This window comes from Panicum hallii, chromosome 8 (genome assembly GCF_002211085.1).
Source record: "Panicum hallii strain FIL2 chromosome 8, PHallii_v3.1, whole genome shotgun sequence".
Taxonomy (NCBI): Eukaryota; Viridiplantae; Streptophyta; class Magnoliopsida; order Poales; family Poaceae; genus Panicum; species Panicum hallii.
The window spans coordinates 16,845,773-16,866,551 of record NC_038049.1 but is presented as its reverse complement, the minus strand read 5'-3'; the positions used below and the strand labels follow the sequence as shown (position 1 = coordinate 16,866,551).

At 43.6% G+C, this 20,779-nt stretch overlaps 1 protein-coding gene across 1 annotated transcript; it reads left to right on the top strand.

Moving 5' to 3' along the window:
• The first annotated feature begins 13,693 nt into the window (after positions 1-13,693).
• Positions 13,694-19,075, top strand: LOC112903170 (protein ACTIVITY OF BC1 COMPLEX KINASE 1, chloroplastic-like). Its single transcript, XM_025972390.1, has 15 exons — positions 13,694-13,924; positions 14,641-14,977; positions 15,061-15,267; positions 15,379-15,468; positions 15,574-15,720; positions 15,961-16,125; positions 16,306-16,446; positions 16,540-16,719; positions 16,976-17,171; positions 17,485-17,612; positions 17,705-17,776; positions 18,058-18,170; positions 18,250-18,397; positions 18,511-18,580; positions 18,674-19,075. Exons 2-15 carry the CDS (start codon positions 14,663-14,665, stop codon positions 18,742-18,744), a joined length of 2,043 nt encoding a protein of 680 aa, XP_025828175.1. The 5' UTR covers positions 13,694-13,924; positions 14,641-14,662; the 3' UTR covers positions 18,745-19,075.
• The last annotated feature ends 1,704 nt before the right edge of the window (positions 19,076-20,779 follow it).

Here is a 20,779-nt window from a genome sequence, read left to right as displayed (position 1 = left end):
GCGCGCGGCCCTGGTGAGGGAGGGGATGGCGGCAGCGGCGGAGGGGCGGCCTTCCTTGTGGCGCGCCGGAACGCGGCGTCGCGCCGTCTACTGCCACGTTTTGTGTCATGCGTCGTGGTGTAAGCCTACGGTGTTTTATACGTTCAAAATCCGACATGTGTACGTACAAGCGTAGCGCTTAGTACTCCGTATGTGATGGGGATACGTATGGCCTCGGTGAGAACGTGCAAATATCAAGGAATACGGTTTTTTTGAAAATAAAAGGATTATTTACAATCCTGAAAAAGATCCTATGTCAGTCCTGCTTGCTTGGAATGAAGAACCTCTCTGACTTCATAAAGAGAGAACAGGGGAAGGTGTTGATGCCTGAAGAATAAACAAGAAACAATAAAGATTAGATTAGAGATGTAGGTTTCAAAATTTAACTACTTTGAGATTAATAAAGACATGAAACTTCATAAAAAAAGAAGTACGACCAAATGATAGCTTAGCCAAAGAGTGGGCCTCATTGGTCATGGAGGAGTCCTGAAATCATGCAAATCTATTCATTGATTGCAAAATTACCTGGTTAGACCTCCAATTGTCGATAGTTATGTTTGGTTCAAGCTCTAGAAAAATGCTGGAGTGCATAGGAGAGGCAGTGATTGTTTGGTCCATGAGTTCCCTGTGAATGCTCTCGTAATTCTGAAGAATTCAGATATGACTTGTATGCTATTGTTGCAAGAAGAGTAGAATTTGTTATGAAGAAAATCAGAATTAGTGATCAATTTATTATAGTTAGTTAATTAGTGATTAATGACATCACATTAGTTGCTTACAAATTACGAAAGGGCCAATCCCGAAGGGGTGTCCCTTGGGCCCTTGACCCAGGGCCGTTCCTGACTTTTTGGGGGGCCAGGGCGAAATCCAATATGGAGGCCCATCTATCAATATGTGTATATATTATATATTTATATATATATAATAATAAACACATATTATTAAACATTCAATAATTTTTTATAATGCTTTAAAGTTTATAAGATAACAAATATAAAGTATAGTTATAAACCCTTACTTGTTACATGATAGCATGCTAAAAATTTCTTCTAACATTTTGTGATACAAAGTCATCGATTATACCATTGAGATCAATCTCATCCAACAAATTCTTTTGAAAAGCTTCTCTCAGCTGATGCAACGGTCACAGGAATAGTAAATAATATCCGATAAGCAATTGAGACATTAGGATAACAATCTAAATCTCTGACATGCTCAAATATCTGCATAGCAAACAATATGCCATCTGGTAGAGTAAATTTTAAAATCTTCAACTCAGAAATAAGATCATGTACCTCAACATCAGATGAACCATCATGAGAGAAAGTGTTTGCAAATTTGGTGCAAGACTCTTCTAGTTCAGTATCATTCAATGACTTCAGGATAGTTGAGCTTAATAAAAAACCAAATATATCTTTGAACACCATGAGTTCTTCAAATATGGTTTTCAATGAAGTGATTGCCATATCAACTACAAACAAAAAATATTTCACTTCAAAAGCCCTTTCACCCTCTAGAATTTCTTCTTCACAATTATTTTCATCAAACTGTTTCTTTCTTAAGGCACGACGTTTTATAGGAAACAATGCCTCTACACCCATTTCAGTTGCAATGCCTTTTGCAATGATCAGACTAGAAGAAAACCCCTCATTTCTGTATGCCTCAAAGTACTGCACCATACCTTGTATTTGATTCAAAGCAGAGTCAATGCACATGTCTGGCGATTGCAATTTCTTACTCACTTTGTTTATAGAATATAAAATATCATGCCAGATAACCATACCAAGCAGAAACTCAAAGTTGCCAAGTGCATCAAATAAACTTTTTGCATCACTTTTGTCCTTAGGTTCAATATCAGAAGAATGACTTAACTCATACAAAGCAGACCTTAACTCCTTTGCTTGATATCTTATTGCTATAATACTTGAGATTCGACTCTCCCAACGAGTATTTGACAATGATTTCAGAGTAAAAGTGGGAACATGTTTACACAAAACATTCCACCTTTTGGTTGAACCAGCAAATAACACATATATGCATTGAACAATCCCAAAAAATGAAACAGCTTTCCCACAAGATTTTGCCATATCACAAAGAGTAAGATTAAGACTATGGCAAGCACATGGCATATACAATGCTCTTGGATTAATATCAAGCAGCCGCTTTTTCACCCCCTGATGTTTGCCTTTCATATTGGAACCATTATCATAGCCTTGACCCCTTATATCATTAATATTTAGGCCAAATGACTTCATAGAATCAAGCAACACATTGAAAAGCCCCAAACCAGATGTGTCATCCACATTCAAGAACCCCAAAAAGTACTCCTCGATATTTATTTTTCCATTGGACAAATTAATACAACGAACTAACAAAGTCATTTGTTCTTGATGACTGACATCAGGAGTACAATCCAAGATAACAGAGAAATACTTGGCCTCTTTAACAACCTTTATGATAGACCTTGTAATATTAGAAGACAAAAGAACTATCAACTCATTCTGAATCTTAGGACTGAGATAATGGTAATGCATTTCTTTGTTCTGAATACGTCTAAGATGGTCTTGCATTACCAAATCAAATTCAGCAATCATCTCAACACAGGCTAAAAATTGCCATTACTACCACTGTAAAGTTGCTCAATGCTTCCTCTAAAAGCCAAGTTGCGTTTACCAAGAAATTTTACAATTGCTATTATTCTTAGCAAAACTTGCCTCAAACGTTCTTTCTCCTTATTAATTTGCTTCTGCAAGTCTTTATCAATAGTTTCCTCTTTCTGCAATCTAGTCCGTAGTTCATTCCACTTGTTCATATTGCTAATATGCTCAACACTATTTTCATGTTCTCTAAGCTTCTCACTGATATGCCTCCAATTTCTATATCCATCTTGTGCTAAGAAACTTGGACTCTTGTTACCGAGATACTTAAAGACCTTACAACAGAAGCAAAAAACTTTGTCAACATGCTTTGAATAAACTAGCCATTTTCTATCATGTACCTCTCCATTGCTTAATTTTCTGTAATAATGAGCATATGAAAAATGTCTTGATGCATTATCTAGAGGGAATTCAATACCTTGTTCTCTTACAGGCCCTTTCTCAACTAATATATCTCTTGCTTTATTATCAAGATTATCCCAATTTATCGGATCATAAATTTCAGGAGTATAAAATGGCTCCTCATCAAGACTAGCAGACTGTGCTTGTGCAGGTGATGAATTAGATGGATTATCAGGGCCACTTACATTGTTATCATCGACGTTGATGTCGATATTTTCCTCTTCTTCAGAAATCCTAACAGCCGGTTCCTCTTCCTCCACAGCAACGATCGCCAATTCATTATTTGGGTTCGTCGAAACACTAGGATTAATCTTCAAAAATTTATTCATAGCTCCTCTTTGTGTTTCTATAAAGTCATCTGCATGTTTTTTCCTTTTCCTCTTTTCGCTACCAGATGGATACTTTCTTGATGACATGATATTAGTATATCACAAAGAGCTGAAAATAAAAACAAACACATGTGATAATTAGAAAAGAGCAATTGTAGCCAAATCAGTTAGCAAGGCACTAATTAGAAAAGATGAACATGTGATAAATTAGTTAGCAAGGCAGTGAAGAACTTGTACGCAGCACGTACCAATCTGAATCGGCTTCAGACCTGATTGGCTTCCTGTCCTGGTCTCTGCACCGTGCCGGAGCTGGACTACAGAAGGCCGCCGCACACGATCAATTGAATGACCAGCGATCAGCGATGAGATTAGTGGAGCGTGTTGCGGGGAGTTTTGGGATCGGACTATTGGAGGCAAGAGCGATCAGTGAGATCCGCCGTCCGCGTCGCCGAGTAACAAGCAAACAAGAAGACGAAACGATGGCCGCGGCGTGAGACGTCTTCTGAACTTCTAATATCCTACTTCAGAACTCTAATACACCTAGCCACCTGGGCCTCAAACAAACCTGCTGGGCCTTAATACATGGACGTGGGCTGTTGCTATATTTTTTTGCATACATATGTGGGGGCCCCATGCATTTGGGGGCCCAGGGCGGTCGCCCACCTTGCCCCCCTCCAGTCCGGCCTTGCCTTGACCCTTTGGGCATGTATATAAACAGTGGTCCTCTATCAATGGAATACACAAGTCACTTTCATCTCTCTTCTACTTTCACTCTCAAAACGTTATCAGTCGCGTTGTTCTCCCTAGGCACAAGAAAGAAGGCAGAGGCCGGCAGGCCTCACATTCGTTGGGTAAGTATGGACCCGACAAACTTATATTTCTTTGCACTCGATGATGGATTTCTCATCGTTCCGCTTGGTGGCCGCCAACAATGAACTGCATGCCACCCCGGCCACTACTTCCGCAACAGGAATAGCCACTTCTTCTGAGCCATGGTCGTTGCCATGCGGGACACCATGGCTGAAGTGCTTGTTGTGGCTGTCGCTTCTGAGGTGGCCACGGATGGCACTTGAACGACGGCTAGGGATGTTGGATACCTCGCCATCCGACTCATCACCGACACCTGCTCGGCTGCCATCGGTGGCACAGCAAGCTCCAGCAGCGCCCACCTGGCCGTCATCGGCGGTGGCGCCCGCACCTGCAGAACTCGCCCCTCCACTGCCATGGTGGCGCCGCCCTCAGCAGCGCCCGCTCCCACGATGGCCTCCTCTCCACCAGCGGTTGTGGACCACTGCCCCAGAATCTGGCGTGGCACTTGGAGCCCGTCGCGCTGGGGCTCCCCTCCGACCATTGAATCAGCTAGCTAAGGCCGATAGCCGGAAAGGGCCGGCACATAAGGGTGCAAGTGGCGCAATAAGAGGAGGAGGGGAGGCGGAGCCACATCCCAAGGCGGCGCACGACTTGCACCAGCACGCGGCAAAGCGGAGGCGGCGGCGCACGCGGTCGACGGTGGCGGCTCAAGAGGAGGGAGCGGTTTAGGGCAAACCCTAACCGCTCCTCCGCCCCTTCTATACAGGCTGGCCTCGACTCGGCTGCCCTAGGCCAGCCACAACGGCCCGCAAACCGGGCCACAAGCAGGCCGCGCAGACCTAGAGGCCGACCCGACCCGAGCAGCCAGCAGGCTGACCGAAGCCAGCCCGTAGTGAGCCAAGCCATGCCACAGCAGGCGAGCAGTTGCAGGCCGAGCTAGGCCACCAGCCGAGCCGAACCAAGCCCTCCTCTGTCCCATGAGTTTTTACAAAATGGCCCGAGATTTCTATCTATTTACATGCTTAGACTATCCAGTCCTACATGTTTTTTATTTAAGGTCTTAGATTGTTCTGTTTTACTCCTCCGACTATTATGGATTTGCACAAATGTTGTAAATAGCTATCGAGACCATCCGGTTTGGAAGCTAGCACCGATGTAATATGAATGCTATGATTACTACAGTAAGTGTACATTATGTGATCTGTAGATCTCATAATGGTTATGCAAATATTACCTTAGAACAATCTTTTCATGTGCTATTTATTTTATTTGTATCTTTACAAATATGGCACTGGATTTATATTCTACATCATGTAGCAATATGCAAAATGAAAATTAAGGTATATAAATCTGAATTTTTGGAAAAACACAAAGGTGATGCAGACCTAAACATCGGCTGCAATAATTTATTTGCTCTGAGATCATGCTTTTAGGCAGCAAGTTACTTGCCCATTACTGAGAGGTCTACATCTTATGATGATTACCTACAATATGTATATCCAAAATATTCTATATAATGAAATTTGTATCAATTGTGACTATCAAGTTATTAATTTCCGTAGGAATACAAACAAAATAGTTGCACTATTACATGCAATATACCTTAATTATGTTGCAAGAATCATCTTGACTTCATTATTTTGCATAAATTTACACATCACATGTTATTTAGTTTACCGCAGTAAATTAATCCTATACATGATCTCTCATGTAGGAATATGGCTTATTTAGTCAACAAAGATTTTGCTGAACTTGCAGCAGATGGTAGCGACTATCTGACTTGCTTATGGATGTAAAAATCATGCTAACAGGCTTCAATAATACAATTGAAGAGCCAAATCCACAAGCCCCAATTTCAGATGAAGCTAAATAAACCACACTATATTTCTTGTGACACCATCTCACCTAGATCTCAAGAATGAATATATGATGGAAGAGAACCCTAGAGCACTTTGGGTTGCACTCAAGGAACACTATGATCAACAGAAGGCAATCATTTCGCCCGAAGCAAGGCGAGAGTGGTCTCTATTTCGTCTTATGGATTTCAAATCTATTGCCGAATATAACTCTGTCGTCCACAAGATTTGTTCCAAGATTCAGTTTTTTGATCAACCGCTTAATGATGCAGAAAAGATGGAAAAGATGTTGTCTACATTTCTCCCTACAAATAGGTTATTTCAACAGCAATACCGCGGCCACAACTATGCAAATATTTTGACTTTATATACGACTTACTCCAAACAGAAAAATATGATGAACCCTTAACAAAGAATCATCAAATGCGCCTTGTGGGCACATTACCTCTGCTTGAAGTTCATTACAATAATCAGAACACTCAAAAGAACTTCAATGCCAAGAAATTCAAAAGAATTTCAAGGGAAAATGGAACAACAAAAACAAGCATCATTATCAGAAAAACAAGGATTCTCATAAAGGCAAAGGCACTTCCAAAGAAAAATTTTCACCATGACAACTGTCAAGTTTGTCAAAGGTGTGGATGTAACAACCACATCACTAAGAAGTGCCACACTGCCAAGCGTTTGGTTGAACTCTACTAGAAATCTATTAGCAAACAAGTTCAAGAGGACAAGTATGAAGCACACTTCACTATTGAATGTACTGACGCCAGTTGCTCCAAGGATACTCCTAAGGAAAATAATGATGAGAAGATCCCATCACTGTTGGGGGACTTATTCAGCACTGATGATATGCTCATGGAATTCCAATCTAACGACATATTTGGGGACACCAACTAGTCTCCATTACCCCAAAACTTGATTATTAGCCATATTCATGTAATATTATGTTGTGTTGTGTCCGTGTTTTACCGCCAAGCCCACCAAGGGATACCTCGAGGTGGTAGGTTTTAGGTTATGTGTCGTCAAGATCAGGAACTCGAAGGTGCAAGAAACACAAAGATTTAGATAGGTTCGGGCTGCAAGGAGCGTAATACCGTTCATCCTATGTGGTGGTTTGTGTTGCCTTAGGGTTTTATGGTGGTTGTTCTCTTTCGAGGGGGTCCCTGCTCGCCCTTATATAGTCTGGGGGGACAGGGTTACAAAGAATCCTAGCCAGATACGAGCTTAGGAGTCTGTCAGACCAGGGGCTATGGACTGCGCACATAGCATAGAATATTCAAGAGTAAGGGTTGAGGCATGTTCCATACCTTACATTTGTTGTAACTACTCGCACGCAAGTAGAACTAGTTGGAACAGAAGGAAACTACCCGAGTAGTACTCGAGTAGGACTTCTAAGCTAGTATTGGACTAGAATTCCATGTAACTCTATCCGCCAAGAGTATATAAGGGCGGGCAGGGACCCTCTCCAAAGCATAACAAATCCAAGGCAATACAAACCACCATACAGGACGTAGGGTATTACGCACATTGCAGCCCAAACCTGTCTAAATCTTATGTTGTTTGCACATTCAAGTTCCTGATCTCGGCGACATCCTACCTACAACCTACCACCTCGGGGGTATCCCTCGGTGGGCTTGGCAGTAAAACACTGACAGCTGGCACACGGGTGTTCATTGAAGATCCACCAGATAACTCGATGGCAACGTTCAACTTCAACAGCGCCGTGCTCCTAGAGGGCACAACTTTCATCTTCGACTCGTGGGTTTGTGTCGTTGACGGTGCAGGCGATTTCTATCGGCACCTCATCGACAACATGAAGCCGGAGGCCCCACAGCAACCAAACGCAGCGAACTCGACAAGTTCATCGATAATCTTGATGAGATGTTGCTCCCTGGCTTCATCGGGGATCTCAAGAAGCAGTCTGTTTTTTACGCGACTTCGACCTGTGTTGCACCAAGCTTCCTCGAATCGAATTCAATTCAGTCGGAGGGACAGCATACCTGATTCTCATTCGGGTTGCACAACGCGTCCACTGTATATCAGGAGGCCATACAATCCAAGTTCCTCTCTGCATCGGAGAAGGACTTCGATGGCCTACTCAAGATCGAAGAAGTCGGGACCACCGCATGTCGGGAGGCCCCGATCTTCGATGACTATGACTCGGACTCTGATGACAACGTGGAGCCTTTCATGGGCGATAATCAGGGTCTGGTGATCACCTCAACACCAAAAGGTCACTTCATGCATTGGAAGGGCATGAAACCCTCTAAAGACGGCGCTCATCTTGTGGCGCACCGTAACATACTGCCTTTTCAAGAAGGCAGGTCCCTCTCCGCCATCATGGAAGAGAACCTTCTGGTCAACTACAGCTCCGATGAGCACTCCTCGCACCGTCACGTCTACATGGCGAAGGTGGAGAAAGGAGAGCAACCACGACCCCAACGAGCTGCTCGGACAAATCTCTAGGGATGAGCTCACTGTTGACGCCAGCAATGAGAATGATGAGCGTGATGCCCACAGGTTGAGGAACCAAAAGCGCACCGGTTGCAGAGCACGATGCAACCTTAATGCCGAGTTTGCGGCAGCTGAGGAGCGGGGTTTCCAAACCCTGATCGCCAACATCGCAGGTGTCACGGCCATTCTGGTCGCCAGCCAATAACCACATGCGCAGCAAGGTCTGCAACTGGCTCAGAAGGCATGGCTACATCTCGACCGCCAGAATCCAGCTCCATCGATGCCGGCTAATGAAGAACAAATGGGCGAGAGTCGCAGTCAATGACCATAGGCTAGTCGGACACCCGGAGGACGTCTTTGTCAACACCGAGGAGGCAATGAAGGAAACAATGACGCTGCACAAGGTAGCCGCAATGCAGGTGGGAGACCCCGGCCATGAAAACAGAACAACCATGTTAATCAACCGCCATGGCAGCGTCCCGCCAGCAGTCACAACCAACGACTCGAGGAACTACCGACGGACGACCTTCGCTAGAAGATCAATGAGGGGCGCGACGCCCGCTCTATCATTAAAGCCTAGCGTGAAGAGCGAGATGTGAAGCAAGGATATCGCGCATCGGATGATAGTGATCGCTTCCCAGCGTTCACATGCCGATTCAATTAGTACCAGTACCCAGAGGGCTTCAAACCGATCCGCATCACCAAGTACGACGGCAAGCAAGCTCCTCAACTGTGTTTAGGTGCTACTCTACAACTATAGAAGTCGGGGCGGCTCCAACACCACCAAGGTCGTCCACTTCCCCATGGTGCTAGAGACCGCTCCCCTCACATGGCTGAAGAGCCTTAGAAAAGACTTGATCGACTCCTGGGATGACCTGAAAGCTATCTTCACCGTCAACTTCCAAGGCGATATCACTCGAGTAGGTACTCATCACGATCTATCGCAGTGCAAATAGGAATGTAATGAGCTCCTACGATCCTACACTTGCCACTTTTTTGACACTCGCACCACCATCGCCAACATCTTCGAGCAAGACATCATCGGCTGCTTCCATAATGGCATCACCGACCAAACTCTCTTTAGAGACTATGGCCACAACCAACCCAAGATCGTTGCGGGCTCCGTGACATGATGCAAGCTTGGGCTGATCAAGAGGAGTAGGAGTGCGACCGCTTTACGAAGCGTGGCAATGATTACAACAACAACAAGCAGGGAAGCCAGCGGGACTACTCGGGATCTTCCTGAAAGCACAAGCCAGACGAGCTCGTCACGGCTGTCGACTGTCCCCCATGAGGCAAGATGTCGGGGAATGGCGCAGGAGCAATTCGAGAAACTCCTGCAAAAGCAATGCCCATGGCATCCAGATGCCAAGCATTCAGCGATCGAGTGCTACAACCTCCGAAGAACCTTCAACGGCCCACCTCTTGACAAGAATGCCAAGAAGAAGGGCATGGACAAGGAGGATGATTAACCAGAGGACAAGTCGGGAGCTGGTCAATTCCAAGACACATCAAAAACCATCAATGTCATCTTTGGCGGTGAATCCGGCTTCGCCTCCAAACGAGCTCAAAAGCTTGCACTCTGCGAGATATTGTCTATCAAGCTAGCGGTACCATGACCACTTCAATGGTCAGAGGTCCCTATCTCGTTTTCAAGAGACGACCAGTGGACTAGCTTCTTTGAGTTAGGTAATTTCCCATTGTGCTGGATCTATTGGTGGCCAATGTCAGGCTCACCAGAGTACTTATCGACAGAGGGAGTGGCCTCAAAAGAACCGGTTGGTAGTCCCTGGATCAGTAGCTATCGCATATAGAACTTATTTCAATTACATGTCACAGTCATACATCGCATAGATTCAAACATGGATTTAATTATTACATAATCTAGATGATTGTATTACGAGTTTCCTAGTACACGCCCCTTGGGCTAAATGAAATAAATAGAAAACGGAAGCAGTAACTAAGCTTCTGGTCATCTTTCATCTTGGTGTCTCTCCTCCACAGGCAAACTTGAGTGTAGCACGGGCTGTCCTAGTTTCATCCATCATCGTCGGGCTTGATCTTCGGGTCGGATCCTGCATCTACCAAACTATCGCCAAGGACGGGATAGGTTCATGTCTCCATCCGCATGCAAGCTTTAAGTGGAATGCAAGGGTATAAAAAGTAGCCAAAGGATAAGGCTGGGGTTTTCCTATGCAAGCTGCAAGCGAGTTTATATCATCATCCAAAACACCTTAACACGGGCTGTCCCGACATCCCGGGTTTCCGGTCTAGACACACCTTCCAAAACCACCAAGTCGGTGCGAGAACTCCCTCTCCTCGCACCTCAGCTACCCCAGGAAGGAATTCATCACTAGAGGGAGGTAGAAGATCAGTAACACTAATCTATGAAAGTGAAACTAGATCAAGAGTTGTACATGACCGAGTATGTGGCTATACGTATAGTTTTCACCCTGCAGGGGTTGTACATTTGGACCCACTCGAATCGGAGCCAGCCAGGAGCAACCTAACTGAACGATGAGACACTGGTCTACTGTAATGAAACTAGCGGCTACGGCCACCATCCTGATTTACCGAGTTTGGGGTGCGTTCTCCCGCGAGAGGTCGCCCTAGGACTATGAAGCCTTCCTACACCGGGATCCCACAGAATCCTGCTACTCGGGAGACGTGAGGTCAACACCTCCTTCCCTTACACTGATACCCTATCCTCCTATAGGCTTGGTGCCGTGCGTAGCTAGCTCGAACCGGATCCACCTGCATAATGGATAAGTGGTGTGCATGTTTGATATAGTTCCATCTCCAGGTCCACTAACTCAGCTTTAAGTGCCGAGGTGAGTATCTTCATCACAAGGTGTATCCGCCGCAATGGTCCATCGATGGCACCCATTACAGGTATGGCCCCCAAACTCCTCAAGTATCACAAGTAATCAGAAAGAATGTACCCGCAACAAGTACTCCATAGGGTCTGCCCAACACACACCAAGCCCCAGATCCGAGGATCAGGTTAATTCAGTCGGCCCAGCTAGAAGCTCCTAATCACCAACTGCTCAGAAGTGTATCTCCACTCACGCCAAGACTACTTGACCATATACCACACATACACATGCAAGGCAAGGCATCTCATAGATCCAATGTGGTAAATAGGAGTACAAGGAGTTTAGGCATAAAAGTAGGCTATGCAGGTTCATCTCATCATAACAGAAAATAAAGCGATAGCATATCTAGCAAGAAATGCCTAATGGGTATTTAGATTATAGATGGGCATGAACCTGACATCTCTTCATAGTCTTCCTGGGCCTCTTGGGTACTTCTGGTCGTCCGGGACGTCAATCAACTCCTTCTTGCGGGGACCTATACGTAAATATGTATAAAGACAGGGACAAAGTGCAAAAGTGGACAAAACTGCTCAAATAGGATCCAAATCACAACAAAACCTATCTAACGTGTCTGCATACAGAGGAAAACCATGTTCAAACAAACAAAAAAGTATATTTCAGAGCATTTTATGCAAGCACATGAATTAGAGGGCCCACATCCTGAACAAACAACCCAAGAGGCCAAGAAACACACCTCCAACCAATCAGAGGCAGGCACACAGATTCAAGGGCCCATCTTGCAGACCAAACAGGCGCACCAAGGCACGAATCACCAAGGATTAACACCAGGGCCCACCTGCCAGCCAACCAGAGGAATGCAAAGCCTGGGAGGTTCACCTAGGGTCGGCCGAACCCAGATGTGTTCCTGTCCAGGTGCACTTTGACGTGGATTACCCCCTACACTTCCTCAAGGCCATGGCTAAGGTTTCCATACTTAAAGATGGCGGGAACCACCCTGGGAGGCTATAAAAGGAGGCCCTCTCCCCCTCATTCAACACACACCATTTTGGAGAAGATAAGAAGTAGGGGGGCTCCACCCTTTTAGAGCTACTTTGTAGAGTAGGTTAGGGAGTGTGTGGAGAAGTTTGGGAGGAGAGCCGGAGTTGTCGGCCTCCCTCTACTTGTATCTCGGCGGATACGAACCTCTTTTGATTAAGTATCTGGGTTCGTCTACGGCAGTGAGTACTTATCAAGTTTAAGTTCTAGTTATCATTCGCTTGTGGGATCATCATTTGTCCTTGGATGTTTGCTTCTAGCCTAGGACTTGAGTCTTAAGGCAGAGTCTTGCCGGGATTAGAAGTAGTGATCGATAGCGTAGACGTGGTGTCTAGACTTGAAGTCACCTTTGTTTGCTACTCTTTCCCACAGTCTATCGGGGTAGGTGGCGGTGGTGACATCCCTGTCCGTCCTTCCTAGTCCCCCACGTTTGGATTGGCCGTAGAGCTAATAGCCGGATATGCTTGGCAGACCATGTGTAAGCCGGTACCCGAAGCAAGCGGGTAATACCTACAATTATCTTTCTTAAGTATCTGTATCCTTAGTCAACCATACTACCCAGAGTAAAAAGAAGTGGAGGGGGTGGTTGACGTGACTTGGCTTGAGGAGTGCTGGGCGCCGGCGTTGATTCTGCTCAGAAGATTCCTGTGGTCCCATTATCCTCTGTTCTTATCCTAAGTGAGAATCAAATCATGCCACCCAATATACCCGCAAAAGCATAGCGTAGTTTGTTTGGTTGATGTCTAACTTTAGTGCTTTGTTAGAAAAATGGATATTTCTGACAAAGAAACACAATATTCTAAGATACAATTGAAATTTTTTGGGGATTCTTAGAGAGTATTTGGTAATTTTTTTGAAAATGCTTATCAAATTTCAACATGCGCGTCTCATAACACAGTTTGCCTGAACCAAACGCTAGCCCAAGCCTTTTCTTTTGAGTATCTTCAGTATCCCAACCCGGAAAAAAAAACACTAAAGACAGAGAAAGCTAGATATTTCTCGTCCCACGGAGGTGGAAGATAATGTATGGAGTGTTTAATTACGGAAGCTCAAGGTTCAGTCCAAATCCTATCTATTTCCCCAATTTGGAAATTTCCCGTGGTCCAACTCGAAGCGATCAGGGAGCGGGCACCGTACTTGTGGCTGTGGGTAGCAAGGCTTCCCCCTAGTTTGGGCACGGGTGACGTGGCCACGCCGTAACACTGAGTGGCCAGCATCGACTCCACCCATCTTCGCCAATCGCCAATTCGCCATGGCCACGGCTGCGTGTGCTCCTCCACTCGGCGCCACAGAAAGGGTGCCAAGAAAAGGAAAAGAAAACCATTTTTTTCCCTACCCAAATCGAGGGCGTGTCCAGGTAAACAAGAGCGCGCGAGAGAGTGCGCGGCTCGGCGCCGAAGGAATCCATCGAGTTCGCCCCCAAGAATTCGTGGGAGCTGCGGACAGGAGTGAGTTTTCGCCGCCGATTCCGTCGCCGGCGACTGTGTCGGCAAGCGCCGAAGGTGAGTGTTCAGAGCTCCCTCTGTTGCTGCTCTATCCTTTCTGTTTTCACGCCGTCGGTGCCGGCACGGGAGACCTGCGATGGCCGGCGGGTCAATTGGCGGCCCCGGCGGGGAGGGAGAGAGCGGGGAGGAAAAACGTGGGGACGGGCCCTTCTTCTCTTCTCTATTTCCCCCTTTTCCAATTGTTAGGAGAAACTAACCAAGTAATTTTTGTTTTGGAGGTTTAATAGTGTATGGCTAAGCGCCAATTTGCATTTATGTGCTATATCTTGCTTGAAGTTTACTGTGTCCTGATTACACCACCCTTAATGCACCTGAGGTGGTGATTTCCAATTAGTTGCATGTCTACCTATCAAAAATGTTGTTTGGCAAGGCAACAGCGTAGCAGAATGAAGAAATCTGCATTTGAGTCCGTGAATGTTCTTTCCAAATTCCAAAAAAAAACTACATAGGAGAGTTGGATTTCAGTCCATGGCAGCCGAGAGAGCTTCCCTTCTCCATGCTCAATTGTTGCCATTTCTAAACTGCGAACCTGCACAAACTAATGTTCAAAATGTCACCTAATCTGATGTTAATATTCACAAAAAAAAGGTCAGAGACAGATGGACAGATTGTTATTCTTATTCTTATACAATTAACTTTAGGAAAGTAGTGCTGTAATGACGCTCCATAAGTAGCGATTAAAGTTTGCTGATGTAGTTTGCCATCTCTTCTAGATATCGGAACTTGAGGCCCAAGATGGAGCTCTGCACGGCATGTATCTGGACTTCAGCGCAGTGGTCTCAAACAGTAACTCCTAACAGACGAGCATCATACGATGGATTTGTGAGGTCAATCTCCACATCACCCCAAAGGAGAAGGCGATCAACCCTCTGTGTCATGAATGCTGCATCAACTAGTGCTCCAGTCTCATCTCAAAGCGTAACCCAACTTCCACGCAGCAGCAGCTCAGGTCTCAAAAGTATATCCAGCAACAAAACCAGCAGTGCAATGGAGCAACTTGATATTGAACGTGGTGTTTGTATCCCATTCCGAAAGTACACTCCAGAAATGGTACTGAAATCTGCAAGCTTTTATGTTTATAGGATTGACTTGCTAAAAGTTATTTTAATTGTGTGCATTTCTACAATTGCTAGGTCAGGAAAAAGGTATTGGATTCAAGAGGCTCCATACTATCCCTCGCTAGTCGGGGAGTGGAGATAATTTGGAAACTCGGATTTTACTGGTCATCTCTAATGTATGATTTCTTGGTTGGACGGGATGAAGAAATTGTTCCATATCGCGCCCGCCAGCTTCGCAATCTTTTATGTGATCTGGGGCCATCTTTCATCAAAGCAGGACAGGTCATATCATTTAGCCTTGATGATAAAGGATACATCTCATTGTACAATAGGAATCACTGGTCCTATCTTTCCTACACAATCGTCCTAACTTTCTTTGGTTCTGGTCTTCAGGTTCTAGCAAACAGGCCTGATATTATTCGAGAGGATTATATGAATGAACTCTGCATCTTGCAAGATGATGTTCCTCCAGTCCCTAACCAGGTATATGGTTGCAGCAGATATTTGTTCTTCAAGATAATATTAGAGTATGTGCAGATGAAATTAGAGTGATTAACCAAGTTGAGTTTGTTGCTGAATACTTGGTAGGTGGCTTTTGCCATAATTGAGGAGGAACTTGGACAGCCTCTAGAGAGATTGTTCAGCAAAATTTCATCAGAGACAATAGCAGCTGCTAGTTTGGGCCAAGTTTACCGCGCCACACTAAGAGAAACTGGCGAGGATGTTGCTATTAAGGTTCCTATATTCACTTTGTTTCTGTTATCAGTTTACTTCTTTTATTACCTTTACTATTCTTTTTGTATCTAGACACATTATTTTTTTTCTAAGTATGGTCTTTAAAAAAGGATGAGTATAACTGTATAAGTATACCCTGGTAATTGTGTCTCTGTACACTTCGCATATCATGAACCAAATGCTTAAATGTGCTCCGGGAATCAATACTTATCTATTTGATTTATGTCATTGAAATTGCAGGTTCAGAGACCAGGGATTGAACCAATAATATACCGAGACCTTTTTCTGTTCCGCACTTTGGCTTCATTTTTGAATGGGATTAGTCTTCAGAAATTAGGGTGCAACGCAGAGCTTATTGTTGATGAATTTGGTGAAAAACTTTTGGAAGAACTTGATTACACTCTTGTAAGTATCTTTGTAGCATTTAACTGTCATTGTCAATTTAGCAAATTAGCTGTTACCGCTGTCATGTTCCTAATAGAAAGTGCATTTATTCTGTTTCAACATTAAATTACTTATCTTTGCTTCCTTTTTGATAAGTTTATAGGAGGCTAATGTTTTTAATTGCCTTTTGCATCATATTAGGAAGCTACAAATATCGAGGATTTCCTAGAAAATTTTAAGGATGATCCAACTGTTAAGATACCTCAAGTGTACAAGCAGCTCTCAGGTTCTCGTGTTCTGGTGATGGAGTGGATAGATGGAATTAGATGTACGAACCCACAGGTTTGACCATCCATAAAGTTGTTTGTTTATTTCAAATGTGCAATAGTTCATGGTGAATCTTTAGCAGCACTGATTCCAAATTCATTCATGCAGGCTATAAAAGAAGCTGGAATTGATGTGGAAGGCTTTCTCACAGTTGGAGTAAGTGCTGCCTTGCGTCAGTTACTTGAATTTGGTCTTTTCCATGGAGATCCACATCCTGGAAATATTTTTGCAATGCGTGATGGTCGGATTGCATATGTCGACTTTGGCAATGTGGCCGTCCTTAGCCAGGTCTGTAAAATGCTCTTGTCTAGTAGTAGAATTCTTTGCACTTACAGTTAGTTACATTGTTATTGCTGCTTTTTTTCCTGTCTATATATATACATTTTCTACCTTGTATCTGATAATGCTGCATCAAATGTCTTTTCACGAAATGGTATTCCTTCTCTTTTGTGAACTCATGTTTGCAGTGTCACATTTGCACGTTATACATGGAAACAAAAAGTGGTTAACATGCTGTTTTTTCATTGTTATCTCCTATGTGCAGCAAAATAAACAAATCCTAATCGATGCTGTTGTTCATGCTGTCAATGAAGATTACGCTGAAATGGCAAATGACTTCACTAGGCTGGGTTTCCTCGCTAGTGGAACAGATGTAGCCCCAATTATTCCAGCTCTGGAAGCCATTTGGCAAAACTCAGCTGGAAAAGGCTTGGCAGATTTCAATTTCCGGAGTGTGACTGGTATGTTGATATGGTTAGAATTGTGTCGACGCTGACAAATTAAAGCTTGTTTGTTTCTTTTTCTCACGCCGTACACAAGTTGTTGTTTTTTCAAATCTCAATGTGTTGTTACTTTATTTTTTTTAGCACTTGGTCATATGAATTGTGAATATTATTTTTTACTGCATTTCTGTATGGTTGCTTATTCATGTATAGTACACATTTTTTTCCTTCCACTAATGAGAAGTTTTTTTGTAACATGTTATATGTTCAGATATTTCAAAATATCCAAAGGAAAATATACTTCATTTTTTAATGTTAATTAAAATCACAGGGAAGTTCAATCAGCTCGTCTACAACTACCCAATCCGCATTCCAGAAAGGTTTTCCTTGGTTATCCGTTCGTTGTTGACGCAAGAAGGAATTTGCTTCACACTAAAGCCTGATTTTAAGTTTCTTGAGGTATGGTGTGTGCTGCCTTTGAGCTCATGGAAACACCAATTTGCATTTCTGTGTTTACTTACATTCTTTTCTCTATGTTTCCTCATATTTAGGTTGCATATCCATATGTAGCAAAGCGTCTGTTGACAGATCCAAACCCTGCTCTGAGAGAACGCCTGATTCAGGTAACTTGTGTAGACCCTATTATTAGAGATGTGTGTGTGGTGTTTCCCAATCCCTGTACGTCTCTACACCTATTGACATAAATGCAAAGACTATGTGAACCAAATAGTCAAATTAAGCATTATTACTGGGAAATAAATGGAAACTCTTCTGTGAATGTGGAAAAGTTGCGAGTTTCAAGTGCATGTTGAAGTGCACCATTATGCATCTACTTTTCAGATTCTACAATTGCTTGTGCCTTTTATATTTTTTAGCATTATTTCCTCATATCTTTTCTGTGCAGGTATTATTCAAAGATGGGGCATTCCAGTGGAAACGACTAGAAAACCTTATAGTTCTTGCCAAGGAGAATGTGTCCAAGATGAGCAGCAATCCTGCACTGAAAAAAAACAGTTCGTGAGTATTGGAACCACTGTCTTGCCATCCTGCATATGTTTGTTCGATCTAGAATTTTTCTGTTCTTTTGATCTATCAGGCAAGCTGTGAGAAGTCAACAGCTGGAGAGCAAACTTGATCTCACTGAAACAATAAAGGACGGAGCACGGATGTTCCTTATCGATGCTGGGATCAGGAGACAACTTATACTGGCTTTCACTGAAGACTCCAAGTTGCATGTAGAAGAGGTACTATAGATAGATTGTTCAATCATCCTGTAAATTGCTTGTGTCCCTATAAAATAAAAATAAATTTGACATAATTCTCAGTGAATGAATGCAACTCATCTCTTTTTTTGCAGCTTGTTGATGTGTACAGACTGGTTGAAGATCAAATAGATATGCCTTCAGTTGCCCTCGAGGTTCTCCAAGGTCAGTCAGTCAAATTCTGTTTACTTGATCTTATCACTATGGGAACATTTCTCCTTGCTAGGAATATAATGTATTACTTACTCTTTTGTGCAGATCTGCCATCTGTTGTGCGCGATTTCATGCTTTCTTGGAGTGACTCCATCCTGTCAGATCGCCGGTACTAAATACTTTTAATCACCCGCACAGCTAGCACAGAAAGCAGAGCGAACTTTAGACCCTGCAAGATCATGGTACCTCAAGACAATCATGGTACCTCAAGACAATCTGCACAAACTACACAGGCATTCCTCGCTGTATACAATTCGTTTTTCCTGTAATTTTTGTATAGCGAAATCTGCAACGTTCAACTTCTTTCTTTTCTTAGATCTTCTCAATTTGTATGTTCTTTGGAGCGCAAGGGAACTTGTATATAGAATGAGCTTGTAATTTTGAATACAGTAGGTGTACAGAACCAGCTTACGAATATATACATCAGGATCAACGTCTTTCTGTTGACTTCTACGTGTCTGCAGGGACATTTGTTTCCCTTTCCTCCACTTGCTTTTTTTTTTGTCTGCAGCGATCATAATTTTTGACCGCAAATAAGTAGGCTGCCATCAACAGTTTTCTGGTTGCTCTGTTCTGTTGGTTGGTGCAAAAAGATTAGTAAGCATATTGTGTTTAGGTATATGTACTACATCTTGTTACTAGTCGTGGGGATGTAGCTCAAATGGTAGAGTTTGTTTTGCATGCGAGAGGCACGGGGTTCGATCCCCCGCATCTCCATGCTTTCAAATATTTCATTTTTAATTTCCATCGCCACGGCTCCCAAGGTTTTCAATTCCGGAATGAAAAAAATCAGTGCCCAGCGAAAAATGCGATATTTCTGGAATTTCGGATCAAATTCAAATAAATTCAATTTTTTTAAAAAATTTTGTAGAATTTCACTAGAAACTATGTCTAGTCCACCCTACATCATAACTGTATAAAAAAACAGACAAACAAACAAGACCATTTGACATGTTATAGCACAGATTAGATAGATTCAGGCATCTCAATGTGTCGATGTCATCCATCACTCTAAATGCAGTCCCAGACTGCTAGTGTCCCACATATTACAGTCCACAGTACATGCTTGAAGCACAGAGCACCAATGTAGATCCCAAATGAACATCATTTGCGTTGCAAAATACAGGAGGGCACTTCAAAACCAAAAAAAAAAACTTGGACAAAGAACATGCACCAACAAGGAGTGTCATAGCTACATCTTCTCCATGGAGGCCTACAAAATAGACATGAAATATTTCAAAATCTGAGAAACAAAAAATCTCTAAAAGGCCAAAGCATGCTCTTGCTTTTGTTCAAACAATATTCTAATTGTGCAGCAAATGAAATCTGAGCAGGTGTTAGGAGCATTGTAAACTGACCTTTTAGAGTTGAGAGACTCTCTTAGGAGTTGGCTTCTTCTTCCTAGTTGATCTTGGACGGATAGAACAGCTTGGCCCTCCAATATCTTAACTCCTGAACGGCGGGCTGCACCACCACGGGCTCTACTACCACTACTTCCATCACCTATCACAGATCATATTTTTCAAAAAGAAAAAGAAACAAGCAAGTTAACAATAATCAGTGGTTGAAGTTCACTGAAAAACAGAAGGCACGTCTCTTTGTGCCGCTTGAGGATGAAGTGACATACTGCATTCTTCTACGCCTGTTAGGGAGATCATGCTCGCCTCTGCAGAATGGCTTTCATCCTCATTTGGTGTGCCATGTATCGCCCTGGCGCATGGTGGCCTTGGCTCTCCTGTCTCCCGTTTGGTGCGCGTGCTTTGCAGCCTTTTGCCGTCACGCACGCATCACGTGCTTCACACGTGTCTCCTCGTGATATCTGTTTCCACAAATCAACACGAGGTCAGATAGGATAGTTTGGCCTACATACTTGCAACGCTTTTACCTCAATCAATCGATGGTTATTCACGCGAATATCCAACTCTATCACTCCGTACCTCCTGCAGGTTGAACAAGATGTGATCTGGGAGATGCTGCCCAATGTTGTGGAAGGTTTCTGTAGATATAATGATCAACGACAAGCACTAGAGTACAAAAGGAAGACCTGGTGTCCTCAAAGCGCAAAATATAGCACAGTTGCTCTAGAGATTACATAGCCACTGATGACGCTTTCGAAAGCATACCTGATGGAAACTTCTAGCGCCCCTACCT

Coding starts and splice junctions, on each gene's coding strand:
- LOC112903170 (XM_025972390.1), top strand. CDS start 14,663: ATGGAGCTCTGCACGGCATGTATCTGGACTTCAGCGCAGTGGTCTCAA. Junction 15,268..15,378: donor CTTTCATCAAAGCAGGACAG/GTCATATCATTT, acceptor TCTGGTCTTCAG/GTTCTAGCAAACAGGCCTGA. Junction 15,469..15,573: donor TTCCTCCAGTCCCTAACCAG/GTATATGGTTGC, acceptor AATACTTGGTAG/GTGGCTTTTGCCATAATTGA.